The sequence below is a fragment of the Salarias fasciatus genome, chromosome 10 (genome assembly GCF_902148845.1).
Source record: "Salarias fasciatus chromosome 10, fSalaFa1.1, whole genome shotgun sequence".
Classification (NCBI taxonomy): domain Eukaryota; kingdom Metazoa; phylum Chordata; class Actinopteri; order Blenniiformes; family Blenniidae; genus Salarias; species Salarias fasciatus.
In genome coordinates this window covers 19,036,328-19,057,006 of record NC_043754.1, presented here as the reverse complement: position 1 = coordinate 19,057,006, position 20,679 = coordinate 19,036,328, and the positions used below count along the sequence as shown (strand labels likewise).

Below are 20,679 nucleotides of genomic sequence, written 5' to 3'. Positions count from 1 at the left end.
AAAATCTATGAAATGTGTTTGCATGTTCCTCTCTGCAAGCGGGGATGTAGAGGTGGGATTGCAAGGACCGAGAAAGCTCGGGGAACCCACGCGTTCAGCCTCTGAGAAAGTACGCTTCTCCAAAATAACTGACGGTGAATATTTTTTTTTTCTTTTCACATTTGCCATTAACAGACGGGCACTCTGTAGGATTGTGTTCCCGGGGAAGAAGCTTTTTTTTCTCTCTCTCCCCCCCTGCCCTTTTCTTTTTTTGTCACCATTCTGCACGGCAGGCTGAGAGACGGACCGCTCGGACTGTGGGAGCCCTCCCCTCCACTCCGATCTGCTTTGGTAGGTGCGAATAAAAACGGGTTCGTGTTTGCAAATATGCAGATACATGGGAGAGGAGGGAGGAGGGGGGGGAGTTGGATGTGTGTGTGTGTGTGGGGGGGATCATACTTTGTTGAAGTCTGCTGAAAGTTGGGATGTCATCTTCATATAGGATCAAGTTATAGCAGGGTGAAGCGAGGTGCCTCTGAAATGTGCGACTGCAGACCGTCCGCTGGTACCGCAGATCGGCTCCGGCGCTCTTAGATTAGTCCAGACAAAAGACGGGCTGTTCGGAATCTACTAATTTCTACAATATGGGAACAGCTTCGCTAATGACCTGACAGGTGTTGACGATAAAAAAAAAGCGCGTTTGGGCAGCATTTAAAGAACAGTCATTTGTCTTTATTTAATAAGTCGTCGGCAGCTGCGATAGGGATCTGCACGCCGGCGGACCGAACGTCCGCTGCTTATTATTATGAATCAGCTCTTAATAATGCGCACCAAGATAATGAGGGCAACAATCAACGCGTGTCGGAGTTGGGACACGCTTTCGGCTGACAACAGCCTCTTTCTTCCCCCCTTTATTGTTGAAACTTTTATCTACCTGTCACCCTCAGACATTAACGCGCGCACCGAGGTAAGGATCCCGCTCTCTGTTATCCAACGCGGATTGTTGCAGCCGTTTTGTGTTTGTGCTTTTTCTTTGAGCATCATTAGAAAGTTCCCGGGTATCTTTGGTCTGCGCTACCCGCAGATTTACAGCCCCCCCCCCCCTCCCCCCCTCCTCTTCCCCCCCTGCCTTCCTCCGTGCAATCCGCCACCGGTAACACCGCTCCGAGCGCTCCCTCCGTATGTTCGCGGATAATTTGAAGTCACGGTGTGCGCGGTGTGCTTGTTTTTCTCCCCCTGAACTTCTTGTGTGCATAGCCTAATTAGGGAGAATAAGACGCAGCGGGTTCTGGACAATGGATGAAGCCTTGAGTCTAATTATTGTCACCAGGCTCTCTCCAACTTCCTCTGCGTTCGTGCGTGTCCGCGAGCGCGCCTCTCAGTCGATAGGAGGTGGGAGGAATAGGGAATGTGTAGCTCACCGTAGACAAGCACAGAGTCCGCAGACAGCGCGTCTGAAGGAGGAGGAAGAGGAGGAGGAGGAGGAAGAGGAAGGGGGGGGGGGTTGGTATTTGCATGGTGCATCGCCTGAACTAATGCATTAAGTATTCTCGCGTCTCCAGAGGTGTAGTCAGCTGCTCCGGACCAAGTGATTCATAACCAGGCAGGAAATCAGACAGTACCCCCCCCCCCCCCCGCCCCCCATCACTACCACCCCCACCTGACCGCCTGTGATTACCTGGCACCTGCGCAGGCAGTGACGTCACTGAGCGAAACTTATTCAGGAGTTACCTGAGTGCGCTCGTGATTCACTCATGGACACAAAGCACGTGACAGCTGCGTGCAAGGCCTGGTGGGGAAGACGCCTCTGATAACTGTGACACTTTGACACCCAAAAAAAAAAAAACAAAAAAAATCACTCAGTCACTGAAAGTCACACACGTGGAAGCAAAGTCCACACAAAGGATTCACTTTTTTTTTTTAAATTGTTATTATTCTTTTTATGGCTGGTGATAACGTGGGAGTACAGTCCTGTAAACAGAAGCGGTGATGGGCACACACTAGTCCTAAATGCCTTCCCTCTTTCACCACATCGCCGGCCATCGATCTGGTCAATGGCCGGACTAAGCAACTGTTCATCCATCAGTCAGCTGTCACTACAGGGTGGGCTCATCTTCATTCACTGGTCAGTTTGTGCTGTTTTAATCCCACAGCTGGAAAAACATACCCTTCAAAATATATTTTACAATCAGCGTTCAACATTTAACAATCAGAGGGAAAGATTTGATTATTAAATGGAGCATTTTTTCAGAAGTAGTGTTTATAAGGAAAGCTTCTCAATTTCTGTGGATTGATTGTTCACTTTTGACTATTGTAATGTGTGATAAAACAGTATTTATTAATGTTTAAAGCAAACTGAGGACTTGTGTGTGGTTTGTATCGATGAGAGCACTCAAGCACACCTTGAACCTGACTTTAATTCACCTTTTTTTTCATGATTTGTCAGTGCTTTGCCTCAGGTTAAAGAATCACACCTACCATATTTGTGCTCAGCCTATTTATAAAAAAAAAAAAGCCATTTCAAGAAGTGTCCTCATTTCCTCTTCCCAGGAGAGTAATATGACTCACAGGTCCATGAACTGTGTATGAAGCTAGCATGAGTAGCTATCTGGATAAAAGTTACATCGCCTATAAGGCCCTTGTGTGGCTGCCTGGCAATTGGTCTTTACCAAAACATAGTTCTTATATATGTATTTTTCCACAGGTGATTGATTTGCACGTGTCTTATTTGATATATTTTGTGTTTTCTTAGATTAACTAAGGAATATATAATTTTAATCAATCATTTTTACATGCCAGGATGTAAATTATGTTATTTTCTATGCATAGACCAGCTAGAAGCTTTCCACTGTTTCCAGTCTTTATGCTAGACTATCAATCCCCTGTTGTGCAGACAAAACAGTAGTCTCGATATTCCAATTTAACCTTAAGCTAGAGAGCGTACATACTGTTTTCATTAAGGATTTAATTTGCCCGTCTATCTGAGGTCACTGATTTTGACCTGTAAGTTTCATGCAAATTATTTGATATAAACAAACCTATATCAACACTGTCCACAAAATATTTTATAGGCGCAAATAGCAAAACGCCAAAAACAGAATTCACCTTCACAGGACTCTATGGAGCAGAAATATCTAGAAGAAAACACATTTCATGCTTATTTGACACAAATTCTTTTCCTGAGGCTGTGTGCAAAGGAATCTGAACATATCCTCACTGAAAGCAGCTCCAGTCATGTAAACGCAGCTATTAATTAATAAAAATTAAACTTCCCACACAGATTATTCCAATATATCATCCTCTTATGTGATATCATGTCATATGTTTCTCAATGTGAAATTCTCCAGATCAGATTTCAGATCAGCTGCTGTTGTCAAAGGGACGAGGTTTCAGAGCCGACATCACTCGACTGATTCAACAAAACGGGCTCCAATTAATGTCAGATTTAACCAGGTGCGTTTATAGAATCAACTGAGGCGTTTATAATTGCATTGCAAATGTTGCCAATACGTTTTTATGTAATGTCCCAAATTAGCATGTATGAGTACCTGTAGAAGTTCAAAATTATAATTAAGTCTTATGTGAAACAGTTTTACTCACAAAACTACCTGACTAAAAGAAAATGTTTGAGTTTCTGCTGAAATGACCGTGCTATATGATGTTCATAAGTTAAAATACTTTACAGTTTCTCACAAAACAAAAATGTGCCATGATTTAACTAGCTGGCAAAAGACACTTATTTCTCTATTTTTTTTTTTTTTTTTTTTTGCAGTTTGTTGGCCACATAATTGAAAGTTAATCATCACTATAACATTGAAAGGCTATAACATCTAAAAGTCCTAAAAGCTATTATTGAACAGGATTTAAAGAAACACACACGTTCACTAAAGTGATCATTTTCCTGCTGTGGCACACGTGTTGCTGTTGGTTCATGCTGATCATTTAGTTCCACATCTTTATCTTTTCCCACTAATCCTGTTCAACACGTGCGCTGCAGTGATCAACAGAAACCCAGAAAAACTCTGGGGAAATATGGACAGCTGATATTTAGGCCTATCCTCATGCTGAAGCAGACTGAGGCACAAGAAAGTCGGCTCTCACTTGAGTGTGCTGTCAGCTGGATTCACAGAAGCCGATGGCGAGCCGCTTCAATATGAACCACAGCATTAAGCCTATAACATCACAGGAAATTGAGTGAACATGCTTAAAGGACAAAACAATGCCAATTAACTGGTTTCAGTGGCAGCTGCGGTTTAGGAGACAGTTCACATGAGGCCATAAACGTTTTCTGTAAATGATGTGGTGAAGGGATCTGAGGAGCCCTTATGCTGAAAGTGGAGGAGGGTGATTAGCCCGAGACTATATGCCATACTCAGGGTTTATGATGATGGAAAGAGTGTGTCTGATAAGAGCGGTGAGATTGAAGACAGATGTACACAAAGGGCAGGAGAGATGAGCGGGAGGCTAAAGTAGAGGGTCCGCGCTTCCAATTCTAACACATCGTGGTGCTTGATTCAAAACTTAAGAGTTTCGAACACAACCTGTAAACCTGGAACGTACAGATCTGGACACAAATGTGTTCAACAATAAAAAAATTAATGTTTTAAAGTATTATCATAAAAGTTAAACATGCCTTTCTTAAAAAGTACTCAGTGTTGTATATAATTGTGTTGGCAATTGCAGTCATCTGATGAAATTCATTTAAATTAAGATTTATACATTACAGCATTACAGAAATCACTTCCTCAGGAAAAATAAACACTCGATGTGAAAATCCCCTAATTATTATTTTAGTTGATTGTTTGTAATTTTTGCATTGAAACTCCTCTAAAAAAAAGCTGATATCAGCTGTGCTATTAGCTTTTGCATCATCCCGATTTATCCTTTTTATAAGGCTGCAGAGTGTCCTTCAAAAGTAAGAAAATGCAGCACAGACTCCCCCATAAGATGTTTAACAGACACCGAAGTCCCAGTCGGTTGTTCAGTCATCAGTATTATCCTGAGGAAGCAGACTTAGTGGGGCAGAGGCGTTCATGAAAAGTAGATCATCTTTGAAACACACGTCATTTTTCATCCCAAACATATTTCCTTTATTTAGAAACCACTGGTGTCATCATCAGCTGCTGGAGGCGGGTGGGCGGGATAATAGAGTTCTGGCTGGATTGTCATGTCGCAGCTGATCAGTCATATTTTTGAAACTGTTTTCATGAGCCGCCATTGCCAACTTTGTCACTTTGTAGCTGACTCGAGAACTCATTTATTCAAACCATTGAAAACGAGCCAGTTCATTAATTGTGTGGGATACTCAACTCTTTCAGGGTATTTACTGCATTCAGAGCATTGAGGAACAGTTGGATCAGCTGCATGTTCTCACTGGCCGCGATTAACCGAGAAATTATTCAGTTGCACAAGCAGCTACTGGGATTTAGTTTTATGTACGCCTCAGAGTTCATCTGAGATCATGTTGAGACATTAAATTTTCACTGAAAAATCAGTTTTCATAATGTGCCACTAAACAGTCGATGTTTTTTTTTTTCTTCTTCTTTTTTTTTTTTTTTTTTTTTTTTGGTTCAATACTCTATAAAAATCACAAGCCTCCCCCATGTATCAGTCCGATGATTTTCAGTGCCTTTCAGCCACAACTGAGCCGAGACGCCGTTAGTGTCGAGATGCTTTCGGGAAACCGGACCCTGGTCAGTGCTGTAGTGGGAGAAACTGAAACTATGGGGCTCAGGGGCTGCGGAGCTGGCTCTGGTTCGCTGGCGCCACATCCCCCTGAGCTGGTGAGAATGTGGGGGCTGTGCTCTTGCCTTTGAAGCTTTACCTCCCACTAATTCTGGCCTTCCAATTTCCACACACTGCACAGACACCCCCCCCCCCCCCATCCTCTTCCCCTCCCTTTCCCTTTGTTTCCCTTATAAGGACTTGCCCGGCCATTTCCTCGGCATTTCTGGGGAAGGTAGTGTCCTTGTATTCGAGCGTGGACAGGTCAGGAGAATAGACGCAGCTTAGTTTGTATTTTTTTTGTGTGTGTGTGTTTAGTCAGCAGTTATAAGAATCATACACTAAAAACATGTAAATTCATGCATGTTGACTCAGAAGTCTCCCACTATTAGCCCAGTGACCCTTTCTCATAGCCCCTGCCACTCCACTTTAATCACATTTTTTTTTTAATGCCAAATTAGAATGACATTTCTTTTTCTTGGAAACCTGAGTAAAGACAGAAAGTTACTGATTGACATTGCCAAATTTTCATTTACTCCACAGATTGCTTTGTAGGCAAATCTCACAACAGATCATCACGTCGTTATAAAGATCAGACTGGTGTGAATGTAACTGTTCATCAATAAATGCAACACTTTGTTAAATCCCTAAAATGTATTGGATCAATACAATTTATTTATATTGATCTCATACAAAGTGATTCTCAAAGGGAGAGCAACACTGATTTATTATGGGGGAAAATTTTAGATAAATGGCATTAAATTATTATCAAACTTCATTTAAACAATAAAATGATTTCAAAGAGATGGTCTGCACATGATTTATGAGCAAAATGTGAAAAAGGGCAAAAAAAAAAAAGGGCGAGATGAAGTGGAAATTTAACACCGGTCATTATTATGATCTGGAATTTTGTTGAATGAAGTCAGTAAAGAGTAATTTAGAAGAATTCAACTCCATGAACGCAGCTGTTAGTTCTCCACAAACTCAGAAGAAAACTGTCCTTGACTTCACTAAGCAAGTTCATAGATGCCTCCATCTTTTTCCAAACTTGACGGAACTCTTTGTATTTATACTGTAAGCTGACTTGCTCGTGGCTTAACCGTTGTGCAAGCTTTACACAGTAAAGACAACAGGTGACAACAAACACTGAGGAAAATAAAGCTGCCTCATTCAGAACACAAGCGGGGCAGTGTGGTATCGCTTCATGGACACTAAATCTCATTTCATTCAGAATTTCTCCCTCACAGGCCAGTCAGGAGTAGCTGTTTAATATCCAGGTCTGTTTTAAGTGTTGAATCGACTTTATCTTTACACAACAGCAGTAAAATTACTTCTTTTTTTTTTCAGATATGATTTTGCCAGTAAAAGCACTCACTGAGTTTTCCTAAATTGTGGGAAAATAAACTTCCGTATAGCTGCACCCGGACAAGAGTCATATTAACACTGTATATTTTTTAAACTGTTTTGTTGACCAAATTAATTTTCTTTTTCAACACAGCTTATGTAGTTTTCAGTAGATCTAAGGTAAAAAACTTGACTTCTGGCTTTGTGATTCTTTTTTCTTTTGACAGATGCTTCAACAATCATGTGTAAAAGAATTAGAGGCAGATATAAAGCAGCTCTTCTGAAGCTCAGCGCTAAAGACTATTGCTTATCTTGCCAAGTGTTTGCTGTGCTATGAGCCATATAAATCATTTATAGATGCATTATTTGTATCATTAATATTTAGTATTTTTATAAAAGGAGTTTCACTAACTCTGTCAAAGCTTGTTAAGTAACTTCATCATGTTCAAAGTTCACAATACGAACTCATCTTGTGAAAAAACTACAACGTGAAGAGGTTACATTACTCTAAAGATCTGAGAACGATGAATAAATCTGCAGGTTTTTAGTTTTCTTTCTTTTTGTAGTCAGTCAATTTACTGTTTGGTTGACGGATAAGCGTTAAAACCCTTCAACAATACAGTTATTTATGATCAACAGGTTACGAGAAACATCATATAATTGATACTTGGTGCTGTTAATGATCAGTAAGTTTACAGGTTCATCCTGAAGTGTGACACTATGCCTTCAGAGGAGGCCATAGGATTGAAAGATACAGTAAACAATGTAGTTGTTGCGTTTGTTGGGTGAAATAATGTAAACACTTGTTGTTCTGTCTCTCCCCGTGTGAAGTTTCCAGATGGCCCGTGGAAGAATGTGGATGAGGGCTGACCTGTAGTGGGGGCAGACGGCTCCGGGGCCTGCCTGTCGTCGGCTGTCTGATCGGTTCATCGAGGTGAGGCGCCACTCTCACCGGGGCGCAGAACGGACCCGAGGAACGGTCCCTCCTTGCTCACCCCTGCCCCCCTTTCCACCCTCACCCCCAACCCAGGCCCGAACGCTCTGGACCATGTCTAGCGGGCTGTCGGAGGGGAGCCAGACAGAGGACCTGGAGCGGAGTAGCTGCAAGCAGGACTCTCCTGTTATAGAGCGCAGGAACCGCAGCGGCATCATCAGTGCGCCCCTCAGCAAGAGCCTTAAGAACTCCCGCACCCTCTCTCAATACACGGCCGTCTCATCTGCCACCACCAACGGACACACGGACAAAAATGAGACAAAGAGCCACACGGCCAAGCCTCAGCCGCCCCCGCAGCCCCAGCCCACCGTCTCCGCACTGACAGGCCGCCAAGTTGGACCGGACCCTAGAACAGGTTCTGGAGGGACAGAATGGCCTGCTGCACTTTGCCCAGGCAGCGGCACTGTTAAAGCGAGCCGGTATGGAGCACATGCTCCTGCCCGGGGGCATGGGAGTCGGAGTTGGCGGAGGCGACGCGGGCTCGGGGGCTAGCGACTTGGAGGGTACGTCTGTCACGGACGCCGTAGGTGGTCCCGTCGACTTCCCATATGGAGTAGGGGGTGGCTTCCCCTTCAACCCGGGGCTTTTCATCATGACGCCGGCTGGAGTGTTTCTGGCGGACAGCGCGCTACACATGGCCGGCCTGGCCGAGTACCCGGCGCAGAGCGAGCTGGCCTCCGCTATCAACTCCGGTAAAAAGAAGCGAAAACGTTGCGGCATGTGCCCACCTTGCCGACGGCGGATTAACTGCGAGCAGTGCAGCAGCTGCCGAAATCGGAAAACAGGCCACCAGATCTGCAAGTTTCGCAAATGTGAGGAACTGAAGAAGAAACCCTCTGCTGCTTTGGAGGTAAGAGGGTGTTGGGTATGATGTGGCACTTTTTCATGGGCCGTTCTTTGAAGTTTATTAAGAGTCAGCGTTGGATTTAGATGCACTCATCAATACCACAGGGTGAGAAACCAGACAAGGGAGCCTCACAGTTGCAATCATGGAATCTAATATCTGGAAGTGATCCACACGAAAGGACTAGAAACATGTTTTCAGAATTGGAGACCACTGAAAGATCAAAGATTGTCCTTTGGTTAATGTTCTTCCCCTTTAAGGGAAAATGGAACAGGGGGTCTTATTGGTGAGGTGATTGCTCCACAAGCAGAGAAATGACAGGTGGTGAGACGTGTGGCAGCTACGTGAAGAGCAGGCATGCGCCATGGGGTCCCTTTAATCTGTCCGCCGTAACCGCATTACGTACCATACCCACATCTTTCAACCTGAGGGTGGATTCTTTCACAAAAGCCACAAGATTGTGTTGTTGTTGTTGTTGTTTTTTTTTCTCCATGTGGTCAGGAATGAGCTGCTACACAATACACTGCCTTGTTTCCATTTGAGCTAATTTGGGGAATTTTTGCAATTTGCTTTTGTAAAGGAATCACATGTAGAAAAATATAAACAGAAGTGTGTGTGTTTGTGTGTGTGTGTGTGTGTGTGTGCACAGAGTGGCAGTAATTGTGAATATGTGTACAGTATGTATTTGTGTGCGAGTTACACATGTGTGGGTATGTCTGTATGTGTGCGCATGTAACAAGGTCCATCTGGCTCCGGAGCTGTCATCTGGAGCACCAGGTGTCAGTGTGGCACATGCACCCCCCCCCCGCCCTCCACCCCCGTTTTGCTGCCGCTGTCCTTCTCTCCCGTGACACTCCAGCTCATCTAAATAGCCATCCAAACTTCCTGTCTGTTACCTCAGTCACACTCGCTGGCCTAACTAACCCGGCTGCGGTGACAGAATGACCAATCATGAAATCAATCTCAGCAGATGTTCCATCTCAAAGGAAATAATCCTTTGCGATCAATGGATAATAGTGTCACTGTGCCGTTATGTAATAAATAGATAGATATGCAGCGCAGTGTGAACGTGAACCAGTGCAGAGGCTGCTGGTCTAATTGACACACACTGGATCGGCGCTTCAAACTGCTAATGGCTTTACTTCTTTCCCTTTCTGATACTGATTGAGGGTGACAGCTTGGCCTCTTGTTTGCCGGCTGAAAGGTTGGTTGTTCAACCCTCATGTGCTGACTCTGGCGGTCCACGGCAAGCAACTCGTCAGATGCACAGACTGAATAATTTTTGACCATGATTTTCATTTTTAGGCTTTTCTGTATGCTTTGAACACATATGAGGAAGCATTTCTTTTTGGTTAAACTGGATGAATATTTGCTTTTGCAGTTGGTAAAATAACCAACCTGATGAAAAATGATAGTGTGTGTTTTTATATATGACAGGTAACACTTTATACTTAACCAGTGGCTGGCTTCTAATTTTTTTTTTTTTATAAGCCTGCAATTTAGATTTAATTTTTATTTGTTGCTTTGTGTGAGAAATTTACTTGTTGAGACAGCAGTGTCAACATAAATGACGTTTCACTTCAGCAGTTGATGTAAAATTACACGCTTACAAAATACATCAGTGGTTAGAATTGCAACTCTGGTAAAACATGGAAAAAACACTGTTTCACTTCAGGTTTTTCATTATATTACTGTGATAAAGAAGCTGTCTGATTCCTCTTTGATAACTCAGACTGTGATCCCTTCATGAAACTGCTCCTCCCTCCAAACCTGAGCTCATGTTGTCAAGTTATATATTGTATTAACAGCGTCCAGGCAATACATTATGCTTCATTTGATTGTTTTCACAATAATTAAGCTTAGTTCAGTTTGGCTGGTTCAATCATTTCATTTTCAGTAAAGTTTTTGTCCTGTTGGATTGCTGTCAGATTTATTTCCATCATTTGATGGTCACTGAGAAACAACAATTACTTGTAATTTAACAAAGTTCACTGCAACAGTTTGCACATAAAGCTGGCGGGAAAACCTGTAAAGCAGAAGTGTGTTTGATTTCCACCGACTTCACTGAGATGAATCTTAGAATGCTGTCTCGGAGCCAAAGGTTGAAATATAAACGTGTGAAACTGGAGGATTCATAAAGAGGTCATTTTGACTGAAAAATGTGGAATTTCTCACATGCGGAGAATCGGGCAAATCCGTACGAATGTTAGCGTTTTGTTTTCCAGTGTCGCATTGTTCAGTTGCAAATTGATGAGACGATTCATTTGTCTCTGCTGATGAATCACCAAAATGGTGAAATGTGTCAGCTTGCTATGTAGGTGGTACGACTCAATGTCTGCAACAGAAAGGGATTTAATTTTAATTTATGATTTGCAATTGATGTTGTCATGGCAGTTAGCTTAATACCAGTCGTTCACACAGACATTGCCAAACCCATGGGGTCTTAAATATTCATGACAGTCTATGTTGATGCAGGTCATCACGCCGCTTGCTGCTGATGTTAGAAGTTGCCAGAAACTAAAGGAGAAACCTGACAGTTGTCCAAGTATAATAGAGGTGTCATTATTGAATTGAGTTGCCTGACGTAGCTTTTTGTCTTGCCATCTAGGAATATGGGCTCCTTGCTAATTTATTTAATGGGCCTGTCAAGCAATTTCCTTTTTTTCCAGAACAGGCACAAGAACACTTCTTTTACGTGAGGAGTAAACTATATAAATATTAGAGGAGTGAGTATTGTTTAAGGGGACCAGTATTTTCAGTCCTAATAAAACATCTTATCATGATTCACAGAAAGCTGTGGTGTAGACAAACATATTTCCGAGTTAAATATTGGATTAGTTCTGCGTTTAATATATCCCAGGTGTCTGTATGTTGCTCTGTTTTGCGACGGATGAATTGCACGAGGTGTGAATGCCTCTGCAGTGCAATACAGATACGCTGTAGGATTTTTGCCATGAGCTCACCACAGGAAAGGTGAGAAGCATATTCATACTGAAGTGTGCAACTTCTGCACCTCTACCCGCGCCGGCAACATGAACCGCGCTCACCCTCAGTCACCTGACAGCCCACAGCTATAAATGAAGTCTTCCAGGGAGTCCCTGTAATTTTCCTCTGATGTTGCTCTATAACTTAATGGTCCTATTCATGTTCCCTGTGGTGTATTTTTGGTGTCTTTTGTCATCTGACACTCTTAATCTCAACATTACAAAGTGGGTATTTTGAGGACTTGAAGCACCTCTTCATGAACCAAGGGTGACATAAATCAGAATATAAGATCTGCCTGTAAAGTAAGGCAGACCGAGACGAGTGTTTCTCCCACAGGCAGAGCTCTATTAAAGAGGCCTGCAACCTGTTACGTATTTTTTCACCTGAAACATTTCGTCTGGCGCGACTGTATCAACTATTTATTCTCGCAAAGTGCTTTGACAGAAGAGCAAAATTTTCAATTTTGTCTGTTTTTTTTTTCTTCTTTTTTTTTTTCCCCTCCCTCTCCCTCATTGTCCTCATGCACTCATACATTATCCATTAGCAGTCGAGTAGCCGTCTCAAAAGGCTTTGTTATTAAGTCAACAGCTCTTGTTCAGCAGGTGATTAGATCAGAGGATACAGCCTGGGCCGCACTGTCAGTGTGTGTGATGCCATCAGGACAGGCTAAATGTCAGAGGGGGGAGATTCATGGAAAACGCGCCGCGTCAGAAGAGAAAGCGGCGCGCATTGAGTCAGCAGTAAATTGGAAATGTCAATACTGACTGCGTGCTGCAAGATCGCCAGTTATGCCATACGTGTTTTCTAACGTCTTTACACAAGACGTCACTGAAGGGAAATCTCTGCTCTGTGTCCGTGACCTTAATGCATATTGAGGGCGACTTGAGCAGCACCTGTGCCAGAACAGAAGATCCTCCCGGCTTTCGGAGTCCTCAGTGATCTGCAGTGAGTCTCAGCTGTAGCTCAGACAGCCCTTGAGTGTCACATTCCCCTCCAATCAAAGATAGTGCGGCACATCCCCGTCTGCCCGGCGTGCGGTTTCCCGGAGGGGCGCGATGTCTCGTTTAACATTTGTCTTGTGGTCAGTTCGGCATATATATATATACTTCGAACCGGTTCCAGGACCGTCGCAAGTTAAAAACGACGGAGAGCAATGGCCCGCCTTTGTTTTACTGCATTTGCATTGAGAGGTTTTCCTCGTGTGTTCGTACGCGCCTGTGAGCGTGTACACAAGTGCAGTCCAGCAGCAGTGTGCTTATTTTAAGGGTGTTGACGGTTTCCATTGAAAGCTCATGGCAGCTCAAAGAGGAGCGTAAAATTGGCAAGTGAGGGGGAGTTAGCATGCTGAGGCCTTTGCCACCTCATAGCTCACTGGCTGAAGATGTCTGGATTTATTCTGGGAATGCTACATTTGAGAGAAATAAGTGGGAAGGCAGTTCCTTTCTGCTGTATGTCTGAATCCCCTCCAGTGGTGTCAGTCTCTCTCAGCGATGCTGTTCTGCACAGAAGACGAGGGAAAGTCAGGGTTAGGAAGTTGTAGTGTACCTTGTTTTGCTTGAATGTCACTGTACGTTCGGGTTGCACTGCACTGCGCGGGCGGGTGAGTAATATTCAAAAATTTAGCAAAACAAGGCAAAGTGAGTTTTTGTCTCTGCCTACAGTTCACAATATTCAGCAATAGAATTAATTTTGGTGCGGATAAGGTGCTTTGTAGCCATCAAACAAAGCTAACGCCTGAACACACTAGCGTTTTCCGCCGGGACCTACTTTGTTGGTATCAGACGCTGATACGGGAGCGGCGTATTCCCTCACGGCCTTCCCTGCCTCCCAGACACCGTGCGCCGGACTGTCAGGACCGAGGAAACTCATACAAACTGACAGGCATGCAGACTGACACCGAGACTCATGGATGTGTGAGCAAGTTGCCGGGCAGACAGAGGGACAAGTTGGAGTGGACAGAGAAGACAGAGAGGGAGAGAGAGAGAGAGAGGGAGAGGGAGAACTGAGGCAGTCGAGGTGTCATACTGTAGCCTGACATCTGTATTAAGCTAACAGTCCAGAACTCCAAGAGAGACGGGGGTATTATTCACCAAGGGAATAAAAGAATAGGCAAGTTTTGGGAGTTGCTGCTTAAAGGTGAGGTAGACATATGTAAGATGTGATATTTCGGGCGTTCACGTCTCCATTTAACAGCTTGTCCAACACAGTTTTAATGACTTTATTACAGCCTCCGTCCACATTCTTGACCTGTGCTTACTGGGAATGAATTTCCAGGGTTAAAGGACATGAGTTGAATTAATAACGTCAGCGTCTGTCATCATTATCATCACAGATTTCACTATAATTTCATTAGCTTATAGAGGATCAGTAAAACACCTTTATTGTAATTTTACTTGTGTTCTAACAAAAACTCAGACTAGTATTTTGTTGTTGTTTTTGTGTCTGTATTATGGAAATAGTTGAAAATGCTCAAATGTACAAAGAGCTCTCCTCAAAAATTACTCAAAGTATTTGTTTCACTTTTTAACTTCATTGTCAATAGTAGACATGGGATTTATTTCACTTGTATGAAGTAAATACCAAATAAATACCAAAAATACTAAATATAAATACCAAAACAAATACCAAAATTTAGAAGTTACAAAATAAAGCAATTTATTCCGTAGATAAATGTGATTAATGACCAGAAAATTTCCCTGTTAGTATAATATCCTTGATCCCGACCAATATACATATCATTTTGTATGTTAATTTGAATTGTGTAGGTAAATTGGATTACACGGTGGGTATTGTAGTATTTGTATGCTTGTGAATGTGGAAAATTACATGCTTTTGAAATACTCAAGGATCCCGAAACAACTTAACTGCAGTCATTTCAGTACTTAAAAGCAAAGTAATCAAACGAGAAACCAAAAGTAGCTGCTTGCATTGTTATTTTACATGTTTAGTGAACTTACTGCAGAAAGCATGTGTTAAGCTAATTGCTGCTCCTGCTACGGTTCCAAGATGTGTTTACTGGTCAAGTAAGATAAATCCTATGAGCGTATTTACATATCCATGACAATTGACTGTTGGAAAGGAGAGCAAGCGCAGGAAAATGCGTCAGCCCCTCAGCCAGACAAACAGTGAGTGTTTATGCCAGCTGGAGGTCACTGGTGTTTTGATTCACTTGTTTTAAAGGTTTTTTTTTTTCCCTGCTCTTCTCCTTGTGAAAAGCAGACGGTGTTACATCCCACATACACTACTGTATGTGGAGATGCTTTTGAGTTCATTGTGTCAGTTTGTGTTTTGTTTTTGTTTTTTTCCCTTTATTATTGTGGGTTTCCATAAGAGAATACTGACAATTGTTGATGATAAAGCCGTGAGAACAATAAGCAGAACGCTCAGTGGCGCCCTGGGGCAACAGCTGAATTCATGATGGCTTAAACTGGCTTACAGGAATTTGCATCAGCAACACCTAACAACATGCACTGTGCGCTGAAAGGCCATTATATTAAGTTGTGGTGGATTGAGCCCGTTTAAGGAGCAGTTAGCCTTTAAAAAAAAAATGTTTGACTTTTGTGGTCTGTTCTACAGAAATTGTTTGTGCTATGCTAAGACAAATGTGCACCCCTTTAAAAAAAAAAAAAAGGAAAAAAAAAATCCATCGATTTTAGTGATTGGCCACTTCACACCCACAGATCCCATCTGTTTGAACCCTTGCAATCAGCGTCGTGAAGGAAAAGGGTTTTCTATTCCTGAAAAGCTGCCATTTTTTTCCATTGATTGCACATGTTTGATAATGAGGAAAAGCAGCGTTTCCAGATCAGTGGAGGGACGTGTTGTTTTCCTTCCCTTGCGCGCATTACGTCATGGTCAGCACAGCTCTTACCAGGTTTTTTGACATCTGTGGCAGCGCCAGATGTTGCTGTCCTCTGACCGTCTTCTGAGTAGCTGAGTACTGCCGCAGAAAGGTCATCCCAGAGATGGATGAGAGGCTACTGATACTTAACACATGAACCATCAAATCATCTTGGCAATATGTTGGCTGTAGCCTCTGGGTTTGTGGATTTTATCAACATTTTCTTCCGCCTAAAGCAGTTTTCTGTATATTTGTATTAGAGCAAGCACTGTAGTAGTGTATACATGCATAATCCAGATTTAGGTGAAGCAGATAAATTAGCATGAATTAACATTTCAGGCTGACCTTGCATCCATCAAACAGCTTTGGGAAATGATCACACATTTGAGAGTTGATGTGAACTGACGCATACGCCACATACTGTATGTGGGCATTCAGTGTCTCAGCTGTCAGATTATTCCTGATTAAGTCAATTTCACAAATAAAGCACAGTGTGGGCTATATTTAGTTGGGATCAGGGAATAATTACCTTGTTTGAAGTCTTTTTACCCAAGCAAAAATGTTTTATTTTTGTCAGCGGGTGTTAACTTTCCGAATGAAAGTAAATGAAACCTGTGGAGCACGAACCCTGCTGTCACTCAGTTTCATGTCCCGATGTGAACAATGGCAGTCAAAAGAACACTGCACCGCTGATTCAGAGGTAGAGGAATGGTTTAAGTGGGCCCTAAAAAGCAATTAAGACTCTTATTGTTTTTGGTTTTGAACAAACTTCTCCAAACTAATGGGCCATTTACCTCGGAGCTGCCTTTGTTGAAAAACTTATAATTCCACTGCAGCTGTGCGAGAGAGCTGTTCAACAATACACACACAAAAAAAAAAGTGGTTATGTCCAAAACAAAACTTAGCAGAATTTTATTATAGTAAAAATAGAATTATAATATTTTGTGTTTTCGGATTTTTGTCCGATTCCTTTTTCAGTCCTCGGTCGCTGAGCACCGACGGAAAAGTGAATCTGAATCCAGCGCGCATGAGATTTTTTACTTTAACACTCTCACTGTTTGGTGCGATTTCGGGGGTGTATTGCGAGTGTCGGTTAACGTGCCACTGTGTGTGGAGGTGTGTGACTGTACTTGAATACATATTGGTTCGGTGCGAGAGTGTGTGTGGGTGCATAAATGTTTGCCGAGCTCCTCCTGCCTCGCTCCAGGCGGAGCTGGCTAACGGAAGAATCCGCTGCTGCAGAATCGAGTTGCACTTTGCAGGACGCCAGCCGCGCTGCGGCTCCAGGGACCCCGAGCGGCTCTCTATCTCCTGACTGGCAGGCTGCTGCTGAGCCCCGCGGCCGCATGCATGTGTGGCACTCCTGCCCGGTGCAATCAGACACACAGATAACCGCGGTGGGGGTGTGTGTTGGTGTGTGTGTGTGTGTGGGTCTGAATCCAGTCACACGGATTGCGCTCTCGCACCATCATCAGCGCCGTTGATGATGATGGGTGTGGGAGAGCAACGCGTGTGGCGGCTAAATAATGAATGTGGCATATTGGGTTTGGTGTGACTGAAGCCTGATCCTGTGGTGGCGCTTTGTACAGATTCCACACATGCTGCCCACCTGGGGGACAGAGTGGAGCACAAGTAGTGCCGGACCGACCAGCGGTTCCAACCATTTATCAATAGAAACACTTCACTGTGGGACCTTGGTAGAATTTAGTTTTGACTTTGAGCTCTTAGTTTATTTTATTTTTTTTTTTAAATAGAAACAAGAAAAGAAAATTTAATACACGAATCAATCACTCTGTCATTCCCTTGTGTCAGTAATCATTTGTTGTACCTATAAAATGAACAGCAGAGACGAGGACAACTTAAACATGACGCATGCCCCCATGTCAACTTGCGAACAGTTTTTGGCTTCACTAAATATATGCTGCATTTCATTAACAACTCCATCCTCCCCCTCCCTCTCCCCCCCCCCCCCCCCCCCCCCCCCCCCCCCCACCGCCCTCCCTTCTCCTCCCTTCCTGTCTTCTGTTTCTCCAAGAAGGTGATGCTTCCTACAGGAGCGGCGTTCCGGTGGTTCCAGTAGGACTCCTCCTCCTCCTCCACGTCCCTACCCAAAGCTCTGCCATCAAGTGCAATGCCAACTCCTGGATTGTCTCCGGAACAGACACTGGCTTATAAACAAACTAGCAACAAATAAAATTATAGAAAAAAAAGAAACGACAAAAAAAAACAAAACGACAAAAAAGAAAAAAAAAAACGAACGGCAAAAAAAAAAAAAAAAGATCAATCGGATAATGGATGCACCTACTTATTCCTTGAACCAAAAATGAAGCGTAAAGAAAAGCATCTATGGCAACTTTCATTCCCTTTTCTATGTTTCCATTTTGGTACCTTTTGTCCTTTTCCCAGCAGGTTTTTTCTGTCGCTTAAACATGGAACTGTTCATTGCCAGAAACAGAAATGACGGACTGAGTGTGGACAATCAACTAATTTCTGTGTTTGGTGTTAATGTTGTTCATGTGTGGAAAGATACAGTACTCGTGTAGAGAATGTAAATTTACAGCTATATTTTAAAACTAGTGGCTAATGGCAAACATTATTGTAATTCTTCACCATTATGTTACTTAAACCCTTGTCGATTTTCTGATTTCATTTGGTGGAGGACTGGAGTTTCCAGGCAGATCAGCGGTCGTCTTTTGAAAGACAAGAAAAAAAAAAAAAAAGAAAAATGTTCCAAATTGTGTTGCTGTCAATTTCGGATTGAATTGAAACTGAAAAAGTCTCGCTATCGGGCAGATCTCCAGAGACTCTTCACCGGGTTGAAGATGCTGTTCGCCAGAGCCGTCACTGCTGTAATTTCCTCAATCAGCCCTCCTCTGCATTTCCAAACTTTTCTTTTAGCGAAACTGGCAGCCTTATGTTACTGTGGCCCTACTGAGCATGTGCCAATACTGCTCAGGGCAATAGCACTAAGAGACAGCACTTGCTCTGAGTCTACCCTACTGAACGCACTGAGACAAGATTGCATTTTTTTTTTTTAAAGAAAACTGTTTGTTTATTTGTTATATTTTCATGTTTTTGTTATGTTGCTGGGTAGCTACCGCTTTGAGAAATAACCGATCTTTGTATTTGTTTAGAAAATTGGACTGGTTTTGTGAATAAAAAGGAATGCATGTATTTGTGTCAAACTTTACGATCCTGATGTTTGTCTACTTGTCTGTTTGCATGTTTTCTTTTTTTTTTTTTTTTTTCTTCCCCCAAAACGGCTGGTTTGACTGACAAAAACAAATAAGTATGAATTTTTCGAAAAATTATGAAAATTGTTCCCCTTTCTTGTGCAATTGGACGGTATGGGAAAATTCTGACTCGCAGAGATCATTAAAAGTAAACCAGGTAGCGGTATGGATCACCATAATGTCCTCTGGTTTGTCTGCGATCTCTCCCTCGCTGCCTATGTAATTTCTCCCTACGGTGGAATGACGGAGCCTTGTTATGCTAAAAATGTAACCAAAATGATTTAAACATGTTTGAATAAGACCAATTGTAATTGCAGTGTTTCTTCAAAGTGCATGACGCCCTGTGGGAAAAAAAAAAAGAAAAACCCATCCTAAATGTCATTTATTGTCAAATACTTTTTGCTCTCCAAGATCTTTGTGACAGCCGCCCCACTTGCTGACATTTATAGTCAGGAAACTCGAGCAGAAAGGCACAAAATCACCGATAGTCATGGATTACTGATGGAAAGATCTGTCTCCAGAGCAATAAACTCTATCCCAGCGAAGCCTGGATAAAGTGTTTAGGGCTGAATGTGTAATACTGAATAGAAGGGAAGAAAAGTTTGGATAAAGACACGGATAAGTGGAAGCAGTGCATATTCAAAAACCTTCTCCAAACTGTGGTCAATTTCACATGGGTCTTAGTGTAATTACCGATTCTAATGCCTCGGGTCTGTGACACTAGAGTGAATTTCCATTTCCTGCTAAGTGATGATTCTCGGTGATTTTCTTCTTCTTTTTTTCTTTTTTTTTCACAGCTCCATAGTCACTTTTTTCATATCCAGGTGGGGAAGGAGATGTAGATTTCTGCCACAGCCAAAGTGCGGGGTGTTTTTAATTAGTGAATATCCGCGGTGGAAGGCCCAGTGTGGTGGGCTTGTGTACGAGCTTGTGATCAGCTTGGTGAGCGGAGAGTTGGAGAGCGGAGCTGTATTCCCAGCACCCCCCCTCGGAGACGGTGCTGGGCTAGTGCCATCGCCATGGCGATGGGGGGAGTGTGTGTGTGTGTGTGTGTGTGTGTGTGTGTGTGTGTGTGTGTCTGGGGGTGGTGGCTGAGGCCTTTCATTATTAATGTGCACCGCGGCGTCCTTACCTCCTCTGAGCCCGCACAGCTCACTGCCTGACCTGCCATCCAAGGGAGAGGGAGTGGGGAGGAGGGGGGGGGGGGGGGACCGAGGAGGCAAAGATAAAGAAAGAGAAGTGAGCCGGAGAAAAAGAAAGAGACAGCACGACTCGTGCGTCGTGTTGAAGCATGTGACTTTAATGTGGAAATTCATTAACGCACTTCTCCCCCTGCATGTGGAATCTCTCAGATTAAGATCTGTGGTTCGGTTGGAGTGTGGGGGTTTCTGCTGGGTGTGGTTGCAGGTGACTGAGGCTCCTGCCTGCTGAGGCGTAGCAGCCCAGGGGTTGGGGAGGGAGGGTCATGTGGCGGCGGTTGTGGTTGTCTCCATGCAGAGGAGTATACGGCTGGTGAGCAGGCCTGTCACACTGGGAAAATCCTGGAATCTTATCACCGCCTCACAGACACTGAGCTGCACTGATCTACTCACCCTTGTTGCCAGCAGACATGCCCTTCCCCCATCCAAATGCCCCTGCACAGGCTGGCCCCTTCTCGGCTCAGCCGCCACCTTCTTCGAGCGGGGAGATAGCAGGAACTGATGCAGTCCAATTGTTGAGGAGAGGGAGGAATGTT

General features: G+C 43.4%; 1 protein-coding gene across 1 annotated transcript; it reads left to right on the top strand.

Annotated features, from left to right (window-relative positions):
* On the top strand, window positions 1-18,740 carry cxxc5a (CXXC finger protein 5a). The gene is given in 4 exon segments (XM_030100798.1): window positions 1-330; window positions 7,879-8,365; window positions 8,367-8,891; window positions 17,747-18,740. Coding segments are annotated over 3 exon segments (840 nt in total). The 5' UTR covers window positions 1-330; window positions 7,879-8,095; the 3' UTR covers window positions 17,792-18,740.
* Window positions 18,741-20,679: the final 1,939 nt, after the last annotated feature.